This window comes from Pundamilia nyererei, unplaced genomic scaffold, assembly GCF_000239375.1.
Source record: "Pundamilia nyererei isolate P.nyererei 1_Seehausen unplaced genomic scaffold, PunNye1.0 scaffold00002, whole genome shotgun sequence".
Taxonomy (NCBI): Eukaryota; Metazoa; Chordata; class Actinopteri; order Cichliformes; family Cichlidae; genus Pundamilia; species Pundamilia nyererei.
In genome coordinates this window covers 1063447-1084025 of record NW_005187403.1, presented here as the reverse complement: position 1 = coordinate 1084025, position 20579 = coordinate 1063447, and the positions used below count along the sequence as shown (strand labels likewise).

Sequence of the window (20579 nt, the reverse complement as noted above, 5' to 3'; positions counted from 1 at the left end):
AAAGTTCAAGGGGGCCGAATACTTTTGCAAGCCACTGTAAGTGTACACATTAGTTTTTGACTTCTAGTGAAAATTGTTTTCTATACAAATAACTCTCTCACTGAACTAACACAGCCAGTCCCTCAACGTGTTTGTACTCTCCTCTCATATTGCCTTCATATTAAATAATTTTTTGCTTTTTTAAAGAACTTATTTTAACACTGCACTCAACAACAAATAAATCCTCTCTAATAAAAAAAAGTAACTTCAAGGGCCAAATTGCATTTTATTTCTTCAACTCGATATACAAGAAGATGTGATGTGGGCCGCAAGTGGCTGCAAGTTTGAGACCCCTGCTATAGGTGAACAATAATGTTGGAACTAAATTTCAGTGTATCCATCAAAGAGATGGTTCAAGAAACTGAGAGATTCTTGAAAAGACAATTTAATGAAATATAATGAAATATATGTACTTGCTTTAAATCTGGTGAATACAGTGAAAGATAGATTTGGTCAAATGCCTGAAAAATGAGCACAGAGTCAAATGCTAGAGGCCTGTACTGTCTTATTCAACAGAGTGTGCCATGGTCTGTGCTGCTGTCTCTCTTTCCCAGCCCACCCACTGTGTTCCCACCATGCTGAGTGAATAGACTCAGCCATTACTGTGCTTCTTCTGTGCTGTCTGCAGGGTAAAATGAGACAATACTCAAGATTGTCAACCAGGGGGCCTAAATCATTTACACAGCATGGAGCAAGTGTGCTGAAATGAGGCTGCTGATAACTCTGTCCTGCAGGAGCAGCAGGTGGTACTGTAACTGGAAGAGAAAAGTGACAGATAAGCCCATTACGGTGACAAATAGTGTGTTTATGCTCAAGTAAAACTGTTTAAATTTGTGTCTTAAATGTTCCCCAGTTGCTGATCAAAAGGAGATATCAAACATCTTTGGATGGGGCTGCCAGAAGTTTTCATTTCAGTATAACCTGCTGTACTGTCCTAGAAAGGCAGCAACGAATAATAGAGAAACACAGATATTACATTTTAAAAGATTTGCACAAGCTTTAATGATTATTTAAATACTTTAAACACAATACAAAAACCCCATAAACTGCTCTTTTTGCAGCTTTAAAACTTGTTGAAGCTGGTTCTGGTCTTTGTACTCCCGTTCATAACTGGGGCTCAAATATGTGTTTTCACAGTGCACATCTTATCTATGTATTGTACTGTGCACAGGTCTTAAGCCACCCCTCATTTCTTTATATTTTGTTGGCAAAACTATAAAAAATTCAAACAGATGCAGCAGTCTGCTGATTTTTTTTTCTAATGAGCTTGAAGGTCAATCTTTGACATAAACATCTTTATTTTTCAACACAGTTAGGCTGTGTTGAGCAAATTGTCTTGAAATGTCATTAAACAGTCTTCAAGAATAGTTCTCCAGTCTTTAAAAAGGACAAAAGCTGTTCCAAAGCTCTTCTTCAGATGTTGGCTGCCCTTTGTTCCATTCTCTATCAAGATGATCCCACACTGCTTCAGTAAAGTTGAGGTCCAGGCTCTGGTGAAGCCAATGTATGATACTATTCCATTCAGGCGTTAAAATTAGCTGGGATGATCTCAAATAGCATTCTGGCACCATCAATTAACGACTAGTTACATCTAATAAGCAGACTACTTTTAAATTAGTTTATTTTTTATTTTGGTGCAGTCTTTTTCAATATGAATAAATGACAACCCATTGCCTACTTACACCATCATCACAACCCCTTTTTCTTCTCATGCATTCATGTTACAGATATCACAATTCTCAGCATCTAGTTAGCATTAGAAGCAAACATATACAGAGTAGTGGTTCTTTAATCAGCAGGTAATTTCAAATGCAACATGACGTAACACGTTGTGCAGTTCATCGTAAAGCGTCTGTGGCACCTAAAGGTACAGTTGGTGAATTCCAGAAAGAAAGAAAGAAAATGCTAAAACAGGAAAATTAGAGGTTATTTGTTAAAAAAGTAAACATTTTACGCCAAAATGTACATATTGAATGATGTTTTCATCTTAAAAATCGTATTATAGTAGTTAATAACTCAAAGATTTCTTTCATCAGGCTTTGTGACTCAGTCTTACTATTTTTTTCATAACTAGATTTCGTGTTTCTTTTGTCAAAAATTGACTTCCACACCTCTTACGAAGCAGTTACGTTTGCTTTAAACGCCCCACATTCAGGTGGACCGTAAACCTCACACGGGGCGGTGCTGCGTTCATTGCCCCCTCCCCCCCTCAAACCACGAGGCTCGAGTGTTGACAGGCGAATAACCGCCCATTGGCACCTAGCTTTCATCCGCCTGATCCACCTCGCCGAAAGACAAAGCCCCCTCTCTCCGTCCCTAGTAAATGTGAACGCCAACCGGTAAAACCACCGTCTGAAGTAGCTCTTTAATACAACTACACCGTTGTAGTTGTATTGTACAAAGTTAACATTCTGGGCCGAAATCTGGCTTTCAAAGGACTAGGGCCGGACGGGAATTCCGCCCTCCTGGCAGTCCTCAGCACGGAGCTTGCCCCGCAGACCCCGCCTTCTCTTAATTTGTCAACAAAGGGGTTTGACAAGCTCGCCGAAGCCCTGCCCCATGTTGCCATAAAAGGATGATTTGGCCATACACGGCCAACAATCAGACCGTGGGTAACCTTTTCCGTTCCCCATCCCGTTCATATGGTGCGTTGACTTCCTCCGTCGCCGTTAAAGCGGAGCTATCATGGCGGAGCGCGTACAGCAGCCCCCAGCCAAGCGGCTCTGCTGTAGACCGGGCTACGGCTCAACATGTAGACAAGGCCAGCGGGCCGCGGGGGCGCCGTGCGGCAGCTCGGGAGCCACCCAGGGCGAATCGAGCAGAACCCAGAGTCCGGAGACCCTCCTGGACATCGCGGCGAGGAAAGTCGCTGAGAAGTGGCCGTTTCAGAGGGTAGAGGAGCGTTTCGAGCGGATCCCGGAGCCCGTCCAGAGACGGATCGTGTACTGGTCTTTCCCGAGGAGCGAGCGTGAGATCTGCATGTATTCGTCGTTCAACACTGGCGGTGAGGAGATCGGAAGTAGCGGGGAGAGCGGCGACGAGACGCGGCTGCCTTTCCGACGGGGCATCGCTCTGCTGGAGAGCGGCTGCGTGGACAACGTACTCCAAGTCGGTGAGTGATGTGGCGATACTGGGCTCTACGGACAAAAATGAAACAACCGGACAATTTCAGTCGAGAACAGAAAGAACAAGAGGATAAATTTAATGTCGGTGCGCGAGAATGTGTCGATTAACACGAGGAGGTAAAGTGACAGGGTTTGACAACAAAGGGCGACAGACTCGCGGAGAGGCTACAATGGGGCTTTAAATCTGCTGGGTGCATGAATGGGAATGTGTGACTGAGGCATTTAAATCCTGTTTAGCTCGGGGCTAGTTTGAATGTGAAAAAAAGCCTTAAAATACAGACTACGCTGAAAATAAAACAAAAGAGGATTTTCCCCCCACATCACACCTCAGCAGCGTCAGAATGAACTGCGAAACTTTGTCATATTAATGACAAATAAAACGATTTTACTGTCCTCCGGCTGGCTTGGATCACTTAGTGACTGCGTTGACGTGACTCGGGGAAGAAGCATTTAGTTGCGTTAGAGCTTTATTTTTTCTGTATCACATATCATGAGAAAGGAGCCTGTTCAAATACCGTCTGACCTTTAAAATCTGTTTTAAAAGATTACATAAAACTATTGAGTAATAAGGGAAGTGTTCAGCTGGGTTGGGTCCCAACTGACACACATTACATTTGAATGAGTTGTTCTTTGTGGCACAATTGATATGCTGTTGAATAATAATGATAGTTGAGCATGCATTGTGGCTTTGACAGCCTGCATACAGTTTGATCAGCATTGTGTAGCAGTGAGAAGCTGATAAACACGACCTGCTGCACTGGAAAGGAGACAAGTATGCACTATTGATGTCTTATATTTAGATCTAGAGGAATGACGGGAAGGTTTTAGAGTTCTGTTTTTTTTAAAAGGCAAGAAAAAAAGTGTGTGTGTATATATATACATTTTTTTCCTTTTTTATGAAAAGAAGCTGAGAATTACCGTACGTGATCTTGTTTATAACCCATTGAGAGCAAGTGAAACAGGAACAGACACCTGTGTGCTTGTGCTTGAGAACTTTAGTCCACCAGCAGCATGAATCGGTGCTTGATTTAGTGTCATTTTTCCCCTCTCTGAAGAGGTTCTTTGAGATTTTAATTACCCAGCACACATATCAAATGCCCAGCATTTCCATTGTGAGTTTGGCACTTTGTTCCTATTTACATGTTCATTTGTGTCTTTCAAGCGTCCTGTTGTCAGCAAAAGAAGAGCAAACAAAAGCATCTTTTCACTCCCTTGTTAAGTAGAAGAGGTTTGGAAAGAGAAAGTATACTGGCACGGAGATTCTTCTTAAATGGGCCATGATTCACACCAGTCTACAGCCAGTTTGGGTTGTGTCTTTGTGCATATCTGAAGATCTCACTTTAATGAAGACAGCCCTCCATTTGGTCAGCGGGGAAGCTGTGACCGTGCTACAGTTTGTCACCTGTGAGTTCATGAATCTCTGAGGGCTGTAATCCCATTACTCCATGTGCTTAATTTGAATTGTAATGGGATCTGAGTGCTTGCATGATCCATCCCTCGCCTACCCCCCCCCTCCACCATCAAATGCAGGCGGTTCATGTGGGCATTGTGTATTTGTGAATACGCACTCACAACACATTCCCCTGCCAAAACAAGAGGCCTATGTTCCCAGATATTGGGAAATGTTTCTGCAGGAATGAAACTGAATCTGGGCTCGATGTGCATTCTTACAAAGAGGAATAACAGTAGTCCGCACATCCCAAACGCTCACACACACACAGGGAGGCTTTCTTGGCTGATTGCACCCCAGCTTGGAATTTGCTGGAAAAATAGAGCCAAGAAGTGATAAATAAAAGATGTAATCTCCCCACATGTGGGCTGCACCGGAGGAGGAAGGTTTTCTTGCAGCAGACCTTGAGGAAATGAATTGGCACACATGCGCTGCGGAGCCTCACGCTCCACAACAGACCTGCACTGTTAATCTGAGCAAAGATCAACTTAGACATTTTTTTCTTGACAGTGTAGCTTCTCAGGTGTAGACCTGATGACTGCTTTATTACCTTTTTGTAGTCCATATCGTAGTTTGTGGTCATTTTATTGAACTGCTCCAGATGACCTGTTGAGCTACAACACAGTTATCTTCTGTTACAAATTGTAAATTACAGTTTAAATTATTATCTATGTGAAAGTTATCAGCGATGAAAAATCCCCCTAATTTGGCTTTTCAAAAACCAAGTAACAGATATTCTGATATGTTGGGGTTAGGTTTAGGGTCAATGTTTCAGGTTACTGTTTAGGATTAGATTTATGGTTACGGTTTAGGTTTGAGGGTTGAGTAGGTTTAGGTAGGGTTTGAAGGCTAGTTGTTAGAAGTAGGCTAGGAGGGTCAGGGTCTAATTCAGTTTGCGGTCAAAAGTCAGAAATGCATCCTGTGTGAAGAAACTGCAATTTGTTCAAAGAGTCGTTACGGAACAAGAAAATAGACGCAGAAAGGGAACAGAAAGTAGAAGACATTAGAAGTAGTATTGTTGGGTAAACGTTGTGAATACCCGTTGTTCGACACAACCAGCCAAAATTGTGCCAATATGTAGTCTACACCCCGTCGTTGGTCTGTTGTACTAGCTTTGATTTGATTGGTGAAATCTCTCATCGTTAGAGGCTGTAGGCACCTTTTCCAGGAACACAAAGCAGGTTCAGAGGGAGGGTGATGTTGCTAATGACCATCAATTCTCTTTTAATTGGTTTTGATGTAAAATTAATCAGACTCACGAGTTGATATAATAATTTTGTGATAGCTTCAACTGCATTGTCAGTACTGAATGTTGCCAAAGCAGCAAAACAACCGAGAACTGCCACAGCTGCTGTAATGCTGTTGTTGTTGTTGCGTTAGCCTTTGCTGATCAAGTTTATGATGCTAATAGCAATGCTTGAGAAGGTAACACTGCTTATTCTATTGCTACTTGTTGTCTTCTTCAAGTTTAACCAGTTAGCATTGTCACATCCAGTAGTTCTTCATGCTCGGAGGTACCCACTGCAAAGTGGAGCCCTGAAAATGCCCCCAATAGTAGTGTCTACATGCCAACATTGTAAAGCGAGCTTGCGGATATTATATGCTAACGTTTTATAATTAGAACTAAACATAAAGAAATGCTGAAAGTATTTTTCATGGGTTTTGTAGTTAATAATTTGGTTTAAAAGTCCAAATTAATAGATTACCTTGTGATGGTATTAGATCAAGTTGAAGGCTCAGCAGATTTATTTATAGATCATCCTATAGGGGAAAAATATAATATGAGTACCCTGACAGAGGGATCAGGGGACCAAATCACTGGGGCTCTACCTGTGAACTGCTGATATCTGTAGAACCTCCTTCCTAGCATTTCTCAATAACACTTCCTTGATGTTGAAATGGAGACAAGATTTCAGTCTCGTGGTCAGTATTGAAGGGACTAATTGCTTATTTATGAAAGTGTATAAATAATAATGGCTGCTAAATAATAATAATGGCTGCTGCCTCCTGCACCCTGAGGTTTTCGCTGTAAACATGACGTAGAGCATTTTATTGACATCAGTTCACAGAGTGCAAGTCTGAGCTGAAGTATAGGCTGCAGTGCGTCTGCACGGAGCATGGTTATTTTAGGGAGTAGAAAAAATATCACAGCTGTGAACAGCATCACATTTACCTGGGCAGGGAGACACATCTATATGTATATGTGTATGTGAAATTCTACATATGGTGGGAAACCGTGCTGTAATGTGTTTGGTACCTGCGTTTCCCAGTTATTAGCTTGCATTTAAGCTGCTTGAACTTTTCAGGTCAGGTTCATAACTTACACTGAACTTAGACTTCAGAAGCACTTCTCTCTTTCCCTCATCCTTTGTTGATTTACTTCTATCTGCTTCAACTACACTGGGTCAGAGGTCTTTGAAATATCGATGCTGTTGGTATTCAATACTTGTTGTTTATGGGAAAATGCAAATCCCTCCCCCCTCTTTCTTCTTCTTGCTTGTCTGCTCAGCCTGGAATGAAAGAAAATTGAGAGTTAGCTTTATAAATAAAGATGATTCTGATTAATGTTTAAGCTGCTCATGGTCAGAAAACAACAAATAAATGTCCTGCACAGTGCCACGCTGTTTTTTTTCCCTTTTTTTCATTTAAAAAGTCAAACGATGCACATGAGAGAAAAAATGCAATACTTGCTATAAAATGTAACCACTACATACTGTGTGTTTTAGCTAGCTAATATCATTCTACAAGCAGATGGAACTGCGTGTTAATGTACACTTTCATAATGCAGAAGCTTGTAAATAATCTTTAGTTAACCACTTTTCCCTGCATAATAAATGACATGTTCCACTTATTACTGAGATACAAGAGTGTTGATGTTGAGAAGAACAGGATCTTAGTTAACTTATCTCATAACTGATTAATAATCTTTCAAGCAAAAAATGGCAAAAGTCGTTTAGGTTTTGGACTTTTGAAGATGTCACCCTGGCTTCTGGAAAACTGGCATTTTCCACCATTTCCTGACATTTTTGTCAACATTACTGTCATTTTGTACACTGAAGTGCAGAATTTGAGACTCAGCCCTCAAGTCTGTCACTGGCTTGTTTCTTCATAGTCATGAGGGTTGATAGGCATTGATGACTGCCAGCATGTCCACCAGGCTTGTGTGAGCGCGTGTAGTTTTCCTCACATTTCATCATGTGATATTCAGGCAGCTCTGTTTCTGAGCTCAGATGTTGGGTAAGGTTTGAGTCTGCAGGCAGCATTAACACTCGACTATCACTGGTGCACTTCTGTAATCACTGGAGCCGGCTGAAGTCCAGCCCAAGATTTGCCTGTTCTAGTTCAGCGGTCTTCTGAGGAGGTGCAGCTTCCTGCTGATGGTCAGTGGTGATAGAAGTGCCCAGGTCCTTCAGATGAAGTACAGGCAGCTCACACTACCCCTCTAAGCCACAGTTCAAAGAAATAGTCTTTTTATATACTTGCCTCTTGTTTCTCCCCTTTCCCCCCCTCCTTTTTGTAATTTCAGTGCTTCTTCTTTTTGTGCTTTGTGCATTTGTAAGCAGGTGCAGAAATATTGCAGCCACTTCTGTATTCTGAACCCTTTTGAAAGTGAAATTACACAGCTATTATCAGTGGAGTGATGCATCAGGCGGTAGAGGTGGATACAGCTAGGTACAGATCCTGAACCTCTGTAGTCCAGTGGTTCCAAACCTATTCCTAACCTTTGTATTTTTAAGGTTAAAAATCCAGCTTGCTCTCATAAATGAAAGCACTGCTTTTTCTTCACATACACATACACACATATGCAGATGCTTACATGAAGCCTCGGGCCTTTCTCGTGTTCACTCATTACTGGATCTCATCTGCAATTTTATGAAGAATCAATGAATTGGGGCACACCTAGTGAATGATGCAAAGCCTTGTAAGTATGCCAAGGGACAACCACACTCAGCCTTTTAGCTTGTTGATCAGCATTAATAGTCTGTGCATAGGACCTCAATATGCTTCTTCTCTGCAAGATCAATTTTTATTGGAGCAACATTGGGCGCATGCTGTGAAAGCAGCCACTGGCAAAACTTGCCATTTTGAAAAATGGTTTTACAGCATAGTGAGCCTACCTGCGTGAGATTAAAAAACAAAGCGTCGAGCAGTGGGTGTTGATGTCCTACAGCAGAGTTGGTTTCAGTGGGGTTGTTGTTGCTGGTTGAAGACTTGGAGTAGTGCCCAGGTATTTTTCAGGTCATTCCTGTTTCCACATGGATGGCAGAAGCTCAGCTGATGCAGAGTTTTGTTTGGCTTGTTCTTTTAGTACTGTATTTTTCCCATTTATCAGTAACTGCCAGTGAAGAGAAAGCACATCTTTTTTTTTCCTACGGAAGAGCTATATCTTTTTAAAAAAGAAAATAATCACAAATTTGTAGCTCAGCTGAGTGTTGGAAGTTTTAAGCTAACATTACTGAAACAGGAGGAAACAGTGCATTTCTTGGAGATGTACAGTTGGTGTTTCAGTAAGTTTTGGAATAGCTTGATGGGATTGAATTTGCTTTGGGTTTCTCTCATAAACTGTATATAAAGGATGGACTTGCTTCCAAGTCTGAAAAATGAAGCCAAGGAAATATCTTAAACTTGCATTTCAGCAGGAGGGAACTCCTCTGGTTCCAAAAGGAAAACACCCAGTTTTACTAAGGGAAAATAGCCATTTAGTCCCTTGATGTCAGTAAAAACTTAACTATTATTCAGAACAAGATGGTGGTGGTGAAAATACTCAGTGGGAGTCCCAGAAATTTGATTCTGTTTATATGGACGAGAGAAAGACCGAAGAAGTTACTTGGATGAGAGACGAAAACCTTTCTCCCACTGAAAACACAGCATCCAGATGAACAGAATCAGCTTTCTGGGATTTCCTTCCCTGGATGATTGAGCATACATCAAGACACTCGGTGGAAGCTTTTTAGCTAATGGGTGACGTCATGGTGGAGACCATCTTTTATATACAGCCTATAGTTGCTAAGATTTTTGAACAGCATTGCATCTTAACAAGCTGTAAGTACATGCTAATTTTTAGAGATTTTCGGGGGACTTTTCAAAACAGCTATTGATGTCAACAAAAAAACCCACTCCATGTCCGTAGGTATGTAATATAAATATGTTGGTATGTAGGTAATTCTGCAAATCTCTTACTATGGCTAGTTTAGTGTTTCTGATCTGTATTCCTCTGCCGCATCCCTTCGTCATTAACCTTCAGCTTGTCAGAGAGGAGAGGCGGCAGAGAAGAGCAGCGGATGGAGGAGGGGAGTAACTAGTTTACCTCCGCCTGACTCGATTGGCTCAATAAATCCTGTTTTGTTCTCATTGTCATTCTTGTAGCCCAACATGTTCACCTGTCCATATCATGCCCCTGCTGCTGCTGCTAGTGTTTCATTAGGAATTCATCTGCTGATTATTGTAGTGATTTATCATTCGCTCCATAAAGTGTCAGTAAATAGTGAAAAATGCCCATCACAATTTTCCCCTAGGGTCCAAAGCGACATCTTCATATTCCTCCTTTTGTCTGACTACAGTTGTGAAATTCATAATTTATTTACGGTAGTTATAGTTATATTTTATTCCAATTTAGAGTGTCAGTGATTGATGTTTAGTCCCATTCATATTTATAATAATGTATTTTTAATAAATCAATTTATTTAGAGAAAAAAGGTTCAATTAACATTTATTTGGCCAAACTTCACAAATGTGTAGCTTTGTTATCTTTGTCTAGCAAACAAAGCTAAAGTGAGTCTGAAGGGTTTCCGATATTTTATTTTATTTGTTATTAAAAAATTGTCTCCTTAATGAACAAAATAATCAGTCGATTAAGAAAATGATTAGCTGGATTAGTCTTTTGTTATTTGCAGTTCTATCATGTGAGACAAAAAAATTCAGGACACTGTTAAGAAGTAGCTAATCTGTCTTTTCTTTTGTTTGCTTGGGAAATAGATTTCGTTATCAATTAGCTAATTGTTTGAGCTGTAGAACAGCCTCTGCCTTCCACAGTCTGTAGTGGTGTCTTTTCTTGGCATGTCTGGGGAGTGCTATTCAACCTCACACTGTCTCAGCAAGTCAAAGCCTGCCATTGCTACAGCTGTATGGGAACATGGGGCACCAGTGTGAAGTGGTCCCTGAAGACGATGGCCCTTTGGCTCACTGCATATCTGCAAACAGAGCACTTTAGTTAACAGGTGAAGTGCTTGGAGCATTTCAAACTCAGGATTTTCTGAGGTCATCACAGCAAAACAGTCTTTCCTGTTGTCATAAAGAGGACGCCAAGGGGCTCGTGATCACTGTTGCAGACCAAAGAGAAGCTTTTGTCTTTGTAGAGCAGGCGACTAACCTCTCACAGCCTCAGCGCTGATCAGAGACTGCTTATGAGCAATGGTTACCTTTTAATGGGAACTTAAAGCTATCATCAATCAGAGGCTGTTACCTTAGCTCACAACCAGAGCATGCTTAATGAAGACTGATGCTCCTTTCCTCTACCTATACAATATATCCTTTTGTAGCCTTGGAGTTATTTTGTGCACTTATCTGGACAAAGACATGTGCATTTGATTTGATTTGACTTGATTTTTTTTAAGCAGTAAAAGATTCCCCAGCAATAATGTCCTGGTTCACATGGAGGTGAGGTAATGTAACTGACCCAGTATCTGTGTTGGCGTATGGAGGTGCTACAACTGTCAGAGAGACTGCTAATGCTTCATTTTTAATGCATAAGGTATAAACCTATTGGAGTTGCACTGAAAAGGGAAATGATGGGATCATTGTATATTTGTCAAATTAATTAGCAAATTCCTATGTAATTGCTGTAATTGTTCATTTAATCTCTCCAGGTGTTACACTACTTTATTTAAGCACAGCATCTTTAGTGCAGGATATCAAAATGACGTTTTATTTTGTAAACTGTGGATGATTAGAGAGATGGCTTCGCAATAATAAAACTAATAATGACGAGAGTAATTACTACTGCAAATACTTTGACTTGAAATTAACAAAATTACTAGTATGACTGAGTATTTTTCTCTTTAGCAAACAGAATAGACTTAATAAAAGTAACACCCTAGTTCACTGGTGGTGGCACACATGTAGATCCCACTGGTGCACAGCTAACATGTGTCATACCTGTCAGTGTTTAATAAACTCAGAGGAAAGACTCCTACAAAAAAAGGTGATTAGAAACACTTGATACACAAATGTTATGGAAATTTAGAGCAGGTCTCTTCTCATTAGTAGCCATTAAATGTCCACCCGGAATCTTGAAGCTCAGTTTCGGCATTGTTTCCAAAATTATATTCAAAATATGCCCTGTGTGCAATGTAAAAGCATGCAGATTAGCTGGATTATCATTGTGGTGACGGGGTGGATTCAAATTTAAGTATCGGTGTGCGTCTTTGCTGCGTTTGAACCTGCTCTGCTAGATAACGATTCTACCATCTGCTCTCATTATCTATATGTCTGTGCATGTTTGACTCTGGGACAAAAGTTGTCAAAGTGTTTGCTTAGTCAAATTTGCAAAGTACCCAGACTGTGTGTGAAATAACGTAAAACCATTGACTGCTGTACCTATGACTATTTACTTCCTGTCTTTGCTCTGGATCTCCCGCCTACTTTCAGTTTATTATTCCGCCTCTTTGCATGCTCCACCTTGGCACTTTTGTCTGCATCTGTAATAACAAGCAAATGATCTTGTTCTCCTGGTCCAACTGTCATCTCGGGCTTTTCCCCAAGCTTCATCGCAGCTCCCAAGTTTCACTGACTCATATATACGAGAGCCTTGGAGCTTTAAAAGTACGTCATGTTGAAACTTGGACAAGTAGAACCAGGTTTTAAGGCTCGTCCTGAAACTATTTGTCTGAGGACTTGAGCTTATTGTTGATCTAATGTGAAAATATTTCCTGATGAAAAAACATTGAACGAACAGTTTACTTTTCAACCATAAATACCAATCATTATGATGGTCAGAGGGCCCGATGGCGCCAGTGTCCGGCAGCCTCGCCTCTGTCAGTGCGCCCCAGGGCAGCTGTGGCTACAATGTAGCTGCCATCACCAGTGTGTGAATGGGTGGATGACTGGATGTAGTGTGAAGCGCTTTGGGGTCCTTAGGGACTAGAAAAGCGCTATACAAATGCAGGCCATTACATTTTATACCATTTCTACTTCAATTTTTTTAAGTTAAAATCATTTAATACAGTATCTGGCATTTTTATATTCTTGTATGTTATGATAGTTTAATCAATTGACTTTTAAACTATTGGTTACAGTTAAATCGAAGACAACCCAATAATTTTCAGCTTGTATGACTTCATTCATTCATTTATATCTTTCACAGTAATACATTAAAATACATTTTATATAAAGAAATAACATTTTTCTCTTTTATGTTGTCTCGTCAAAGTAATATTCTACTGATGATCCTCAATTGCATTATAGAAGAAGTCAGTCAAAGCCATTTAAAAACACTGACTAAGAAGCTAAAAGGGAATTGATTTAAGATGCAGATTCTAAACCAGCTTTAGGTGGTCTTTAGTATTTTTCACTTTCACTTTTTGTTTTTAATTTAGGAGAGAAACTCTTGAGTCTTTTTGTCCATCCATGCCCTAATATTACATAGTATATTTTTCTTTCTGTTAGACCATCAAATTGTAGAAAAGCAGTATGTACGGCATGTTTTCTGTCAAACATGACAACTATAAAGGAGTGACTGGGTGTTCATACAACCGTTAAAGTGGTGCTCTACATGAGACTGCTCTTTTATGTGTAGAAACACCTGCGCGTGCGTTTAAGTGATAGCAATATGATGAAACTGTAATAATTTGAATGAACCTGTCTAGCAGTTGCTTTAATTGCTTATACAACTTCACCTCAGGGATGACACAAGTTCTCACAAGCCCTGCTAAGTCATCCAGTTTATTTCTGCACAAACTGGGTATGCCTGGCATGCGTCTACAAGTTGAGTCATTGTTTTCATCTGTTAAAGATGAGTAATGTCAGTACTTGCGATGGAAACGGGATGCACTTGAAAACCGCATCGACTGGGCTTTAATGCAGTTTAAAGCAGGGAGCGGCGGCAGAGCAGGGAGGGAGGGCTGAGTAGATGAATGTGTGCAACTGCACGCCGGAGAAGTGTTCCTCTAAAGTAAAAGCACAGAAGTATTATCAACAAAATGCACTCAGAGTCCTGAAGAAAAATTACATCATTTATTCTGATACAGTTATTGATATTTGAAGATGACCAAACTTCCTTCTTTTATACTTCTTTGGTGCTACAAGATTTTCTTATTTACCTAAATTCACGCTCTTGTGTTTTCCCCTTACTTATCTATCTTTTCCTTTCTTTCTTCTTCCTTTCAACCCCGTCTCTTTTTTTGTTTTTTTTAATTGACCAGAAGGTAATGTATTAATTAGTGAGGTTTGGACACAGTCTTTGATTGCACTCTAGAACTTTATTACTAGCTCTTTTAGATACAGTAGTTTGGTTTTTCCTCGGAGTGAACACTCATTGGTCCTTGAACCTACCCTAACTCTGTATTTTGGATAAAGGCAAAACAGAACTTTTTTTTTCAAAATTTATTCAGGGGGTAGGTTGAAATACTTTTGATGTGTTACAAAAATTACATACAGTATGATTGTTCAGGTTTACAGCTAGAGTTTGTGGCTGTGACTGATGACGTCTTATATCTCAGGGTTAAAAGTCTTGGGTTTTTTTATTTGTGTGTTTTTGTTTTTTGTTGTTGTTGTTGTTGTTGTTGTTGTTGTTGTTGTTTTTGTTTTTTTTGTTTTTGTTTTTTTAAGCAGTTGTTCCAAACCCCAGCGATTGATTTTAGAACCTGGAAATGACAATTTTCTGCCGTTCTGTTCTTGCCAAATGACCTAAAAAAATCAATTGATTGCCAAAACACTTGCCATTTGAGTCTGTTTCCGATTAACGGTTTAACTAACCATAGCCACTAACCAAAGATGTAGCAATGGAATAAAAGGAAATGACGTGGAGTAGAATTGCAAAAGAAAACATTCTCATGTAAAACACTTCATTGTGTTAAAGGAGAGTGAGTTAGTACTGGTTTAAGCAGTCAGTGAGCAGCAAGGCTGCTCCAGCTGGTGACTGAGATGCAGAAAGAGGAGGTGTTCAGACAGATAGCAGAGGAACGGCGAGACAACAGAAACCAAAATACCTGCAGAGTGATCAGTTGGACAGTAGCTCGTTGTGATTATAGTGTTGTTTATTTTATAGTCCATTCACACCTGCTCTTTAAGCACACACATATTCTCGCTCCAGAAATGTTGAGCAAGCCGTATTGTGTGTTTAACCCAAACAGAAATGAGGCTGAGGGTGTGTAACTCTGGTTTGATGCGCTGCCATGATAAGGTGTGACCCGCATCCTGTTTTGACAGCGAGGGGCCCCTCCTCTGCCGTGACGCTGTAGGAAAGCATTCTTTTCCTCCTGGAGGCATGCCGTTTGTGACGCTACACTATGACAGTTAAACAGTTGGTCTGAGACAAAGGCAAGAGCAGGGCATGTCGTCAGGCTAACAGTTCAACACACATGTTGCATTTGATCGGTTTTAGATTGAGTGTTGATTTATTTATATATGAACAAGTAGAGCATGAACCACTGCTTTAAGAGCACAGCCTGGTTTGCCATTCTGTCTTTTGACGGGCCTTTAAATTGCACAACAACAACAACAACACATACACCAGTGTGTACTTATATTAAAAACACAGATCAGAATCTCCAATAAGGAAAGAAATAAAAGCTTGAAACATTGAACTCAACAGTAGAGCGTATATGTGATGCACAGCATGCTTACATACCAGTGTCTCAATGCAATGTTTTTTTTTTTTTTAGAAACTTCTAAACTTCTAAAGTGTGTGTGTGTGTGTGTGTGTGTGTGTGTGTGTGTGTGTGTGTGTGTGTGTGTGTGTGTGTGTGTGTGTGTTTTCTTTTTTCCCCACTGAGAATAGTTCAAGCAAACTCAGAGGACATCTGCATCAGCTGAACAGCATTTAAAGAACACAACTGTCATAATGATTCAGAAACTCTGAGTCATCATTTACTTGAACACACAGTATAAGGGAACTGTGCCCTTTTAGTTCTCTCTTTTTGATGTCTCCGGGTTTACTTTGGTAGAAATGTATGCAAACACAGTGTGTGAAAAGTGAGATATGAAAATACGCTTACTGGAAAGGGTTGGCGCAGCCACATTTGGTTTGGTTTAGTCACTTATATCGTTCATGTGATGCCGCTTCAGTGATGCTCTTTTGACTTGCAAGATGCAAATGTTAGTAAAACTCAAGAAGTCTTAGTTGCGTACATTCTAAAAGAAACACCTGACAAAGGCGAGATGTGTTTTAAATTTACTGCCATATATACACACAGCCTGTATTGCTGTCGTCAGGGTTTTTGTAACCTCAAGGAATCAACTGGTGTTAGTGCCGAGGTCAATGGTCACAGTGCTTCCTGAAAAGAAAACCTTGTTTGCTGGTGCTGCAGAATCTGGCAGACTAGACTTTGCACATATACTTTAAGGTTTTTTTGTTGGGGGTTTTTGTGGACATGTTAGACTTTTGGTTTAGTTCACCCTTTAAAGCTTTGCACCACCCACATATTTCATTTTCACCGTAGCGAGTAGAAAGAGTCATTATTGGTGTAGTGGTGTATTTAAAGATGACAGTCGGCAATCTCCCCTGCTCCCCCAATGATGACTTTTAACACCTCAGCATATATCAATAAAGATGTGGTTTGATGGCCATTAGAATAGTTTTCGGGATTTTCTGAGGGTAGCTGCATGGGCAGAGACCACCCTCGCTAACTTGTGACGCAAACCACAACATTCTGTTCTATAAGTGCGCCTGAAGTGTGACACAAAGAGCTAATTTCCGAGCATTCCTTATAGAAGGATTATTTTTGTATGAGTCAGTTTCTTCTGTTCTAATGATGCTTTGAAATGCTTTTTTTGGCTTTATTTGAGTGGGAAATGTGAGGGATAATTCTGTATTTGTTTTAAATGTTTCAGCTGGTTATAGGGTGCACCTGGTGATAGTACTTTATTTATAAATAGAAGTAATGATAGTTTCAATATCATAGCGTACTAACAACATTCTAGCAGGGAAATTCCTGGATATAAAAAAACAATGTTTCCAGTGTTTTGGGTTTTTAAAAAAAAAAAAAAGTATTTTCTTTATTTGTGTTTGGGCAAAGGAAAGTGGAACGGAGCATATTATTATTATTATTTTTCCAAAACTGACAAACAACTGGCTGTTGACAAGTTGTTCAGCGTAAAACTAGAACACCTCATGAATTTTCTTAGCTCTCATGAAGTCCTTATGAGACCTTATAAGCAGCAACTTAGGCCTCAGTCTCAGTCACACAGGCGTGGACACCGTTTGGCGACTTGGCAGCATCAAACCGTCTAGGACAAATTTGTATTCCCCAACCACTTGGTGGGTGGTTGATGGAGGTTGCTGGCTATTGCCACGGGAAATTGGTTGCAAAGAGGTTTTGGTCGGAACTAAAATGATAGTTTAATTTTTGATATCAAAAGGTTATTTCTCTCCGGGCCGTGTTGGAACTTGAAAAGTCGCAGCAACCAGCACATTTCAAAAGGTGCAACTTTCAATTTGAAGGCTAATGTTCTTCATTTCCAGTTTGGATCACACTTTCACACTTGTCACAGTTTCACTACTGCTTGGTGAATAGTTTGTGACTGTTTGGAAACAAGTAGGTGTCTTCTATTTGGCTGTGGACTGTGGTAACCTGCTAGTGACCAGAACAGTCACATGCAGGTCTTTGGTACAGCACCATATATCTCTTTGCGAACAATTTCATGCTCGTAACAGCCCCCGACCTCCAGCAACCACCAACAATCACTTCCCAGCTGGTCCCAGATTACACACATTTTACTGGTGAACTGTGGTTACCAGCAAGTTGATTTCACATCAACTTTCAGTGACTGGTGGTTACCAGATGGTCCCTGACAGGTCTCTAGGCTTGTGTAACTGAGGTTGAAGAACACCATGAGTGCCGTTGAAGGTCGTGGGAAAAGAGCTATATTTTTCCCCCAAAATAAACCAATCACAACCAAATTTGAGTCCTCTATGTAACAACTTTCCTAACAACTGTGTAAGAAAAATAAGAATAATGTAAGTATTGTAACTTTTAGATATACTTCTGAGCCTCGTACTTTAACGGAGCACTAAAATTTCATGCTTCATCTTGCTATTCTTCTACCCCTCTCTACCCCTCTCCACAAGACACTTTTTCATTACTAAGGCATTGCTTACACATGTAGTGTATATGTATTGTCGTCTATTCCCCCCCCTTTATTTTCCACTTTATTTTCTTTTGCAGTGACAGAGACAATAATCTCAGGAGATGGTGTGTACTGATACAGTTAAGGAAAATGGTGACATTAAAGAGAAATCAAAATGCAGAAACAGCTGGAGTTGCACCAGCACAGTCCCACCGGAGCAAAAAAAATATTCAACTCAACTCTAAGTTAACTTTATCCGCTCAGTCTGAGCTGCCTCCTCTTTCCACATTGACTTTTTTTCTTGGTTATTTTTGGTCATTGCCGTGGTGCGTGTGGTCAAAGATACAATGTTAATATTTTAGAGGACTGAGCGTTCCTCGGTAACTGTACAGCAGGTCATCTGCTAATCGGAAGGCTGGTTGTTCGAGCCCTGGCTGCTGCTGTCTCCATACCAAATATCCTTGGGCAAGATACTAACCCCAAGTTGCTCTCCGATGCACCCGTCAGCGTATGAATCTGTGTGAATGTTAGACAGAAAGCACTTACATAGAAAAAGCATTGCAAAAAGTGCTTGTATGAACGGGTGAATGAGGCAAGTTGTGTAAAGCCCTTTGAGTGCAGCACATGTGTATGAATATGTTGCGGCCAGTTAACGTATTGGGGTGGCATCTGAATCTCTATATGTATATTTGATCTTCTGCCAGTTTTATGTCAGTTTAACTTGGCATTAAGACTGCAAAGACGGTGAAGCCAACCTAAAAGGAGGCTAATAATAATAGTGATAATAATAATATCCCTATTATGTTTAAAAGGAAAGTGTAACATTCTGTAATATAAGTAGCTTTTAGAGTTAGATGAAAAATGTGATCCTAGTTAATGAAACACACAAGGGGTAAATGGCTAGCCTTACTGGATGCTGTCATGCTACATTAAAAAATAATATAACAAATAGCCTGAAAACACATTTCTTAGACATTATGTCTGTGAAGGTTTTCAGTCATCCAGGTCATCGTAGTCAAAGGAGCTTGCAAAGAAAAGCGTCTGGACTTCTTTAAGTTGCTTGAAGACGTTTCACCTCTCATCCGAGAAGCTTCTTCAGTTCTGAGACCTTTTTGTTAGACCTTAGACCTTTTTGTTTTTAACTTAACCTACAGTAGGAGCAGTGCTGTTTATTGCAACATTAGGTTTTACCTTCTTCTTTTTAAATTTAGCGTTGCTGAACAATACCAGCTCAGCTATATAAGATACCTGTATGTTATAGAAATGCATAAAATCCTTATCTTATAGCTAATTTTATAGATGACTTAGGAAAGAGTTAACTTTGTCGGAAAGAAATAAGCCAGGAAATGTCCAAAACAGGAAATAATCCTGTACTTATGCCATGTTAAAAATCCAACTTTGTGTTAAACTGCATCCAGTTTCTGCTACCCATGCCCTGGTTTCTTCTTCATATTTAGCATACACACATAAAAGAAGTATTGATCTTCTTATCTAGCTCCCAGCTCTCAGTGTCCCAAAGTGTCAAACAAGTCCTCTCAGGTACACGGTTCACATAATATTCACTAATCACATCTTGGAAAACAAGATTTGATCAGCTACAATCAGATCAACATGTAAGCAAACACTAAAAGCTTGCATTTGATTTTATTTATGTCTTTATGGGATTCCTGAGCTCATTAGTGGCAGCAACGCTGCTCTGCAAGGATCTCTGTGGAGACCGTGCAGTATCTCAGGGGTGGGAACAAATGGATTTGGAGAGAAGAAGCTCTGGCTGCCTTGCTGATGGTCCTCAGAGGCTAAACAAATGACTTTTGCAGAGCACATCGGGAACAGACACCACTCAAACAAATGCTTTTAAATGGGGAAAGATGGGGAGGCAAAGATCCTCTTCTGTCCCTTTAGAAGCTTGTTTTCAAACCTCTCATGGCCATTATTTTTCATCTTAGCAGAGGCACACTTACTTTTAAAATGCTGGAGAAACTGCATGTTTGTCTGTCCATGATCCTCCATGGAGGAGCTAGTTTAATCAGGGAGTGAAACACTGGAGGTTGTTTTCTGAAGTATTTTCAACTCACAGCACCATGTGCCCTGTACTCTGTGTGACTTTAGACATTTATACTGTGTAAGAAGAGTCTCTAAAATAAACAAACACCAGAACTAATCGAATTGATTTAACACTGTTTAAGATTTAACTTGTAGCATTATCAGGAAAATCAGCTTCGAGTATCAAAAGTAGAGGTACTCATTACGAGTTGATTGGCTAGAAGTAGGCCTTGAAAAATCACTATTTGAAGGAAACCTAGGAACCTTTGGATTATTAACTATAACTACATGGTAATATTTTTTAGTTTGTAACATCTATCAAAGGTCATTTTGTTTAAAATAAAGGATAAGGGTAGTGATGGTGTCAGGATTAATGACTGCGGGTAAGTTGAGATGCTGTGTAATATATACAACAGTTTAATTCAGGGCCAACGCAAAATGGGTTGGCCCTGAATTAAACTTTTCTTTACAGAGAAGCAAGTTTCACTGAGAAGAAAGGGTGCTGTCAATTCACATGTGACAAAGTGGTAAAACAGGGTGGGCCATTTATATGGATACACCGTAATAACATGGGAATGGTTGGTGATATTAAAGTCCTGTTTGTGGCACATTAGTATATGTGAGGGGGCAAACTCCTC

General features: G+C 40.1%; 1 protein-coding gene across 1 annotated transcript in view; it reads left to right on the top strand.

Moving 5' to 3' along the window:
* Window positions 1-2460: 2460 nt before the first annotated feature.
* The window catches only part of LOC102201853 (zinc finger SWIM domain-containing protein 6-like), a 47826-nt gene continuing 29707 nt past the window's right edge, over window positions 2461-20579 (top strand). Inside the window, exon 1 of the mRNA XM_005720072.1 lies at window positions 2461-3151. Coding sequence (XP_005720129.1) covers window positions 2725-3151 — 427 coding nt within the window. The 5' untranslated portion in view covers window positions 2461-2724. The remainder of the gene's footprint in view (window positions 3152-20579) is intronic.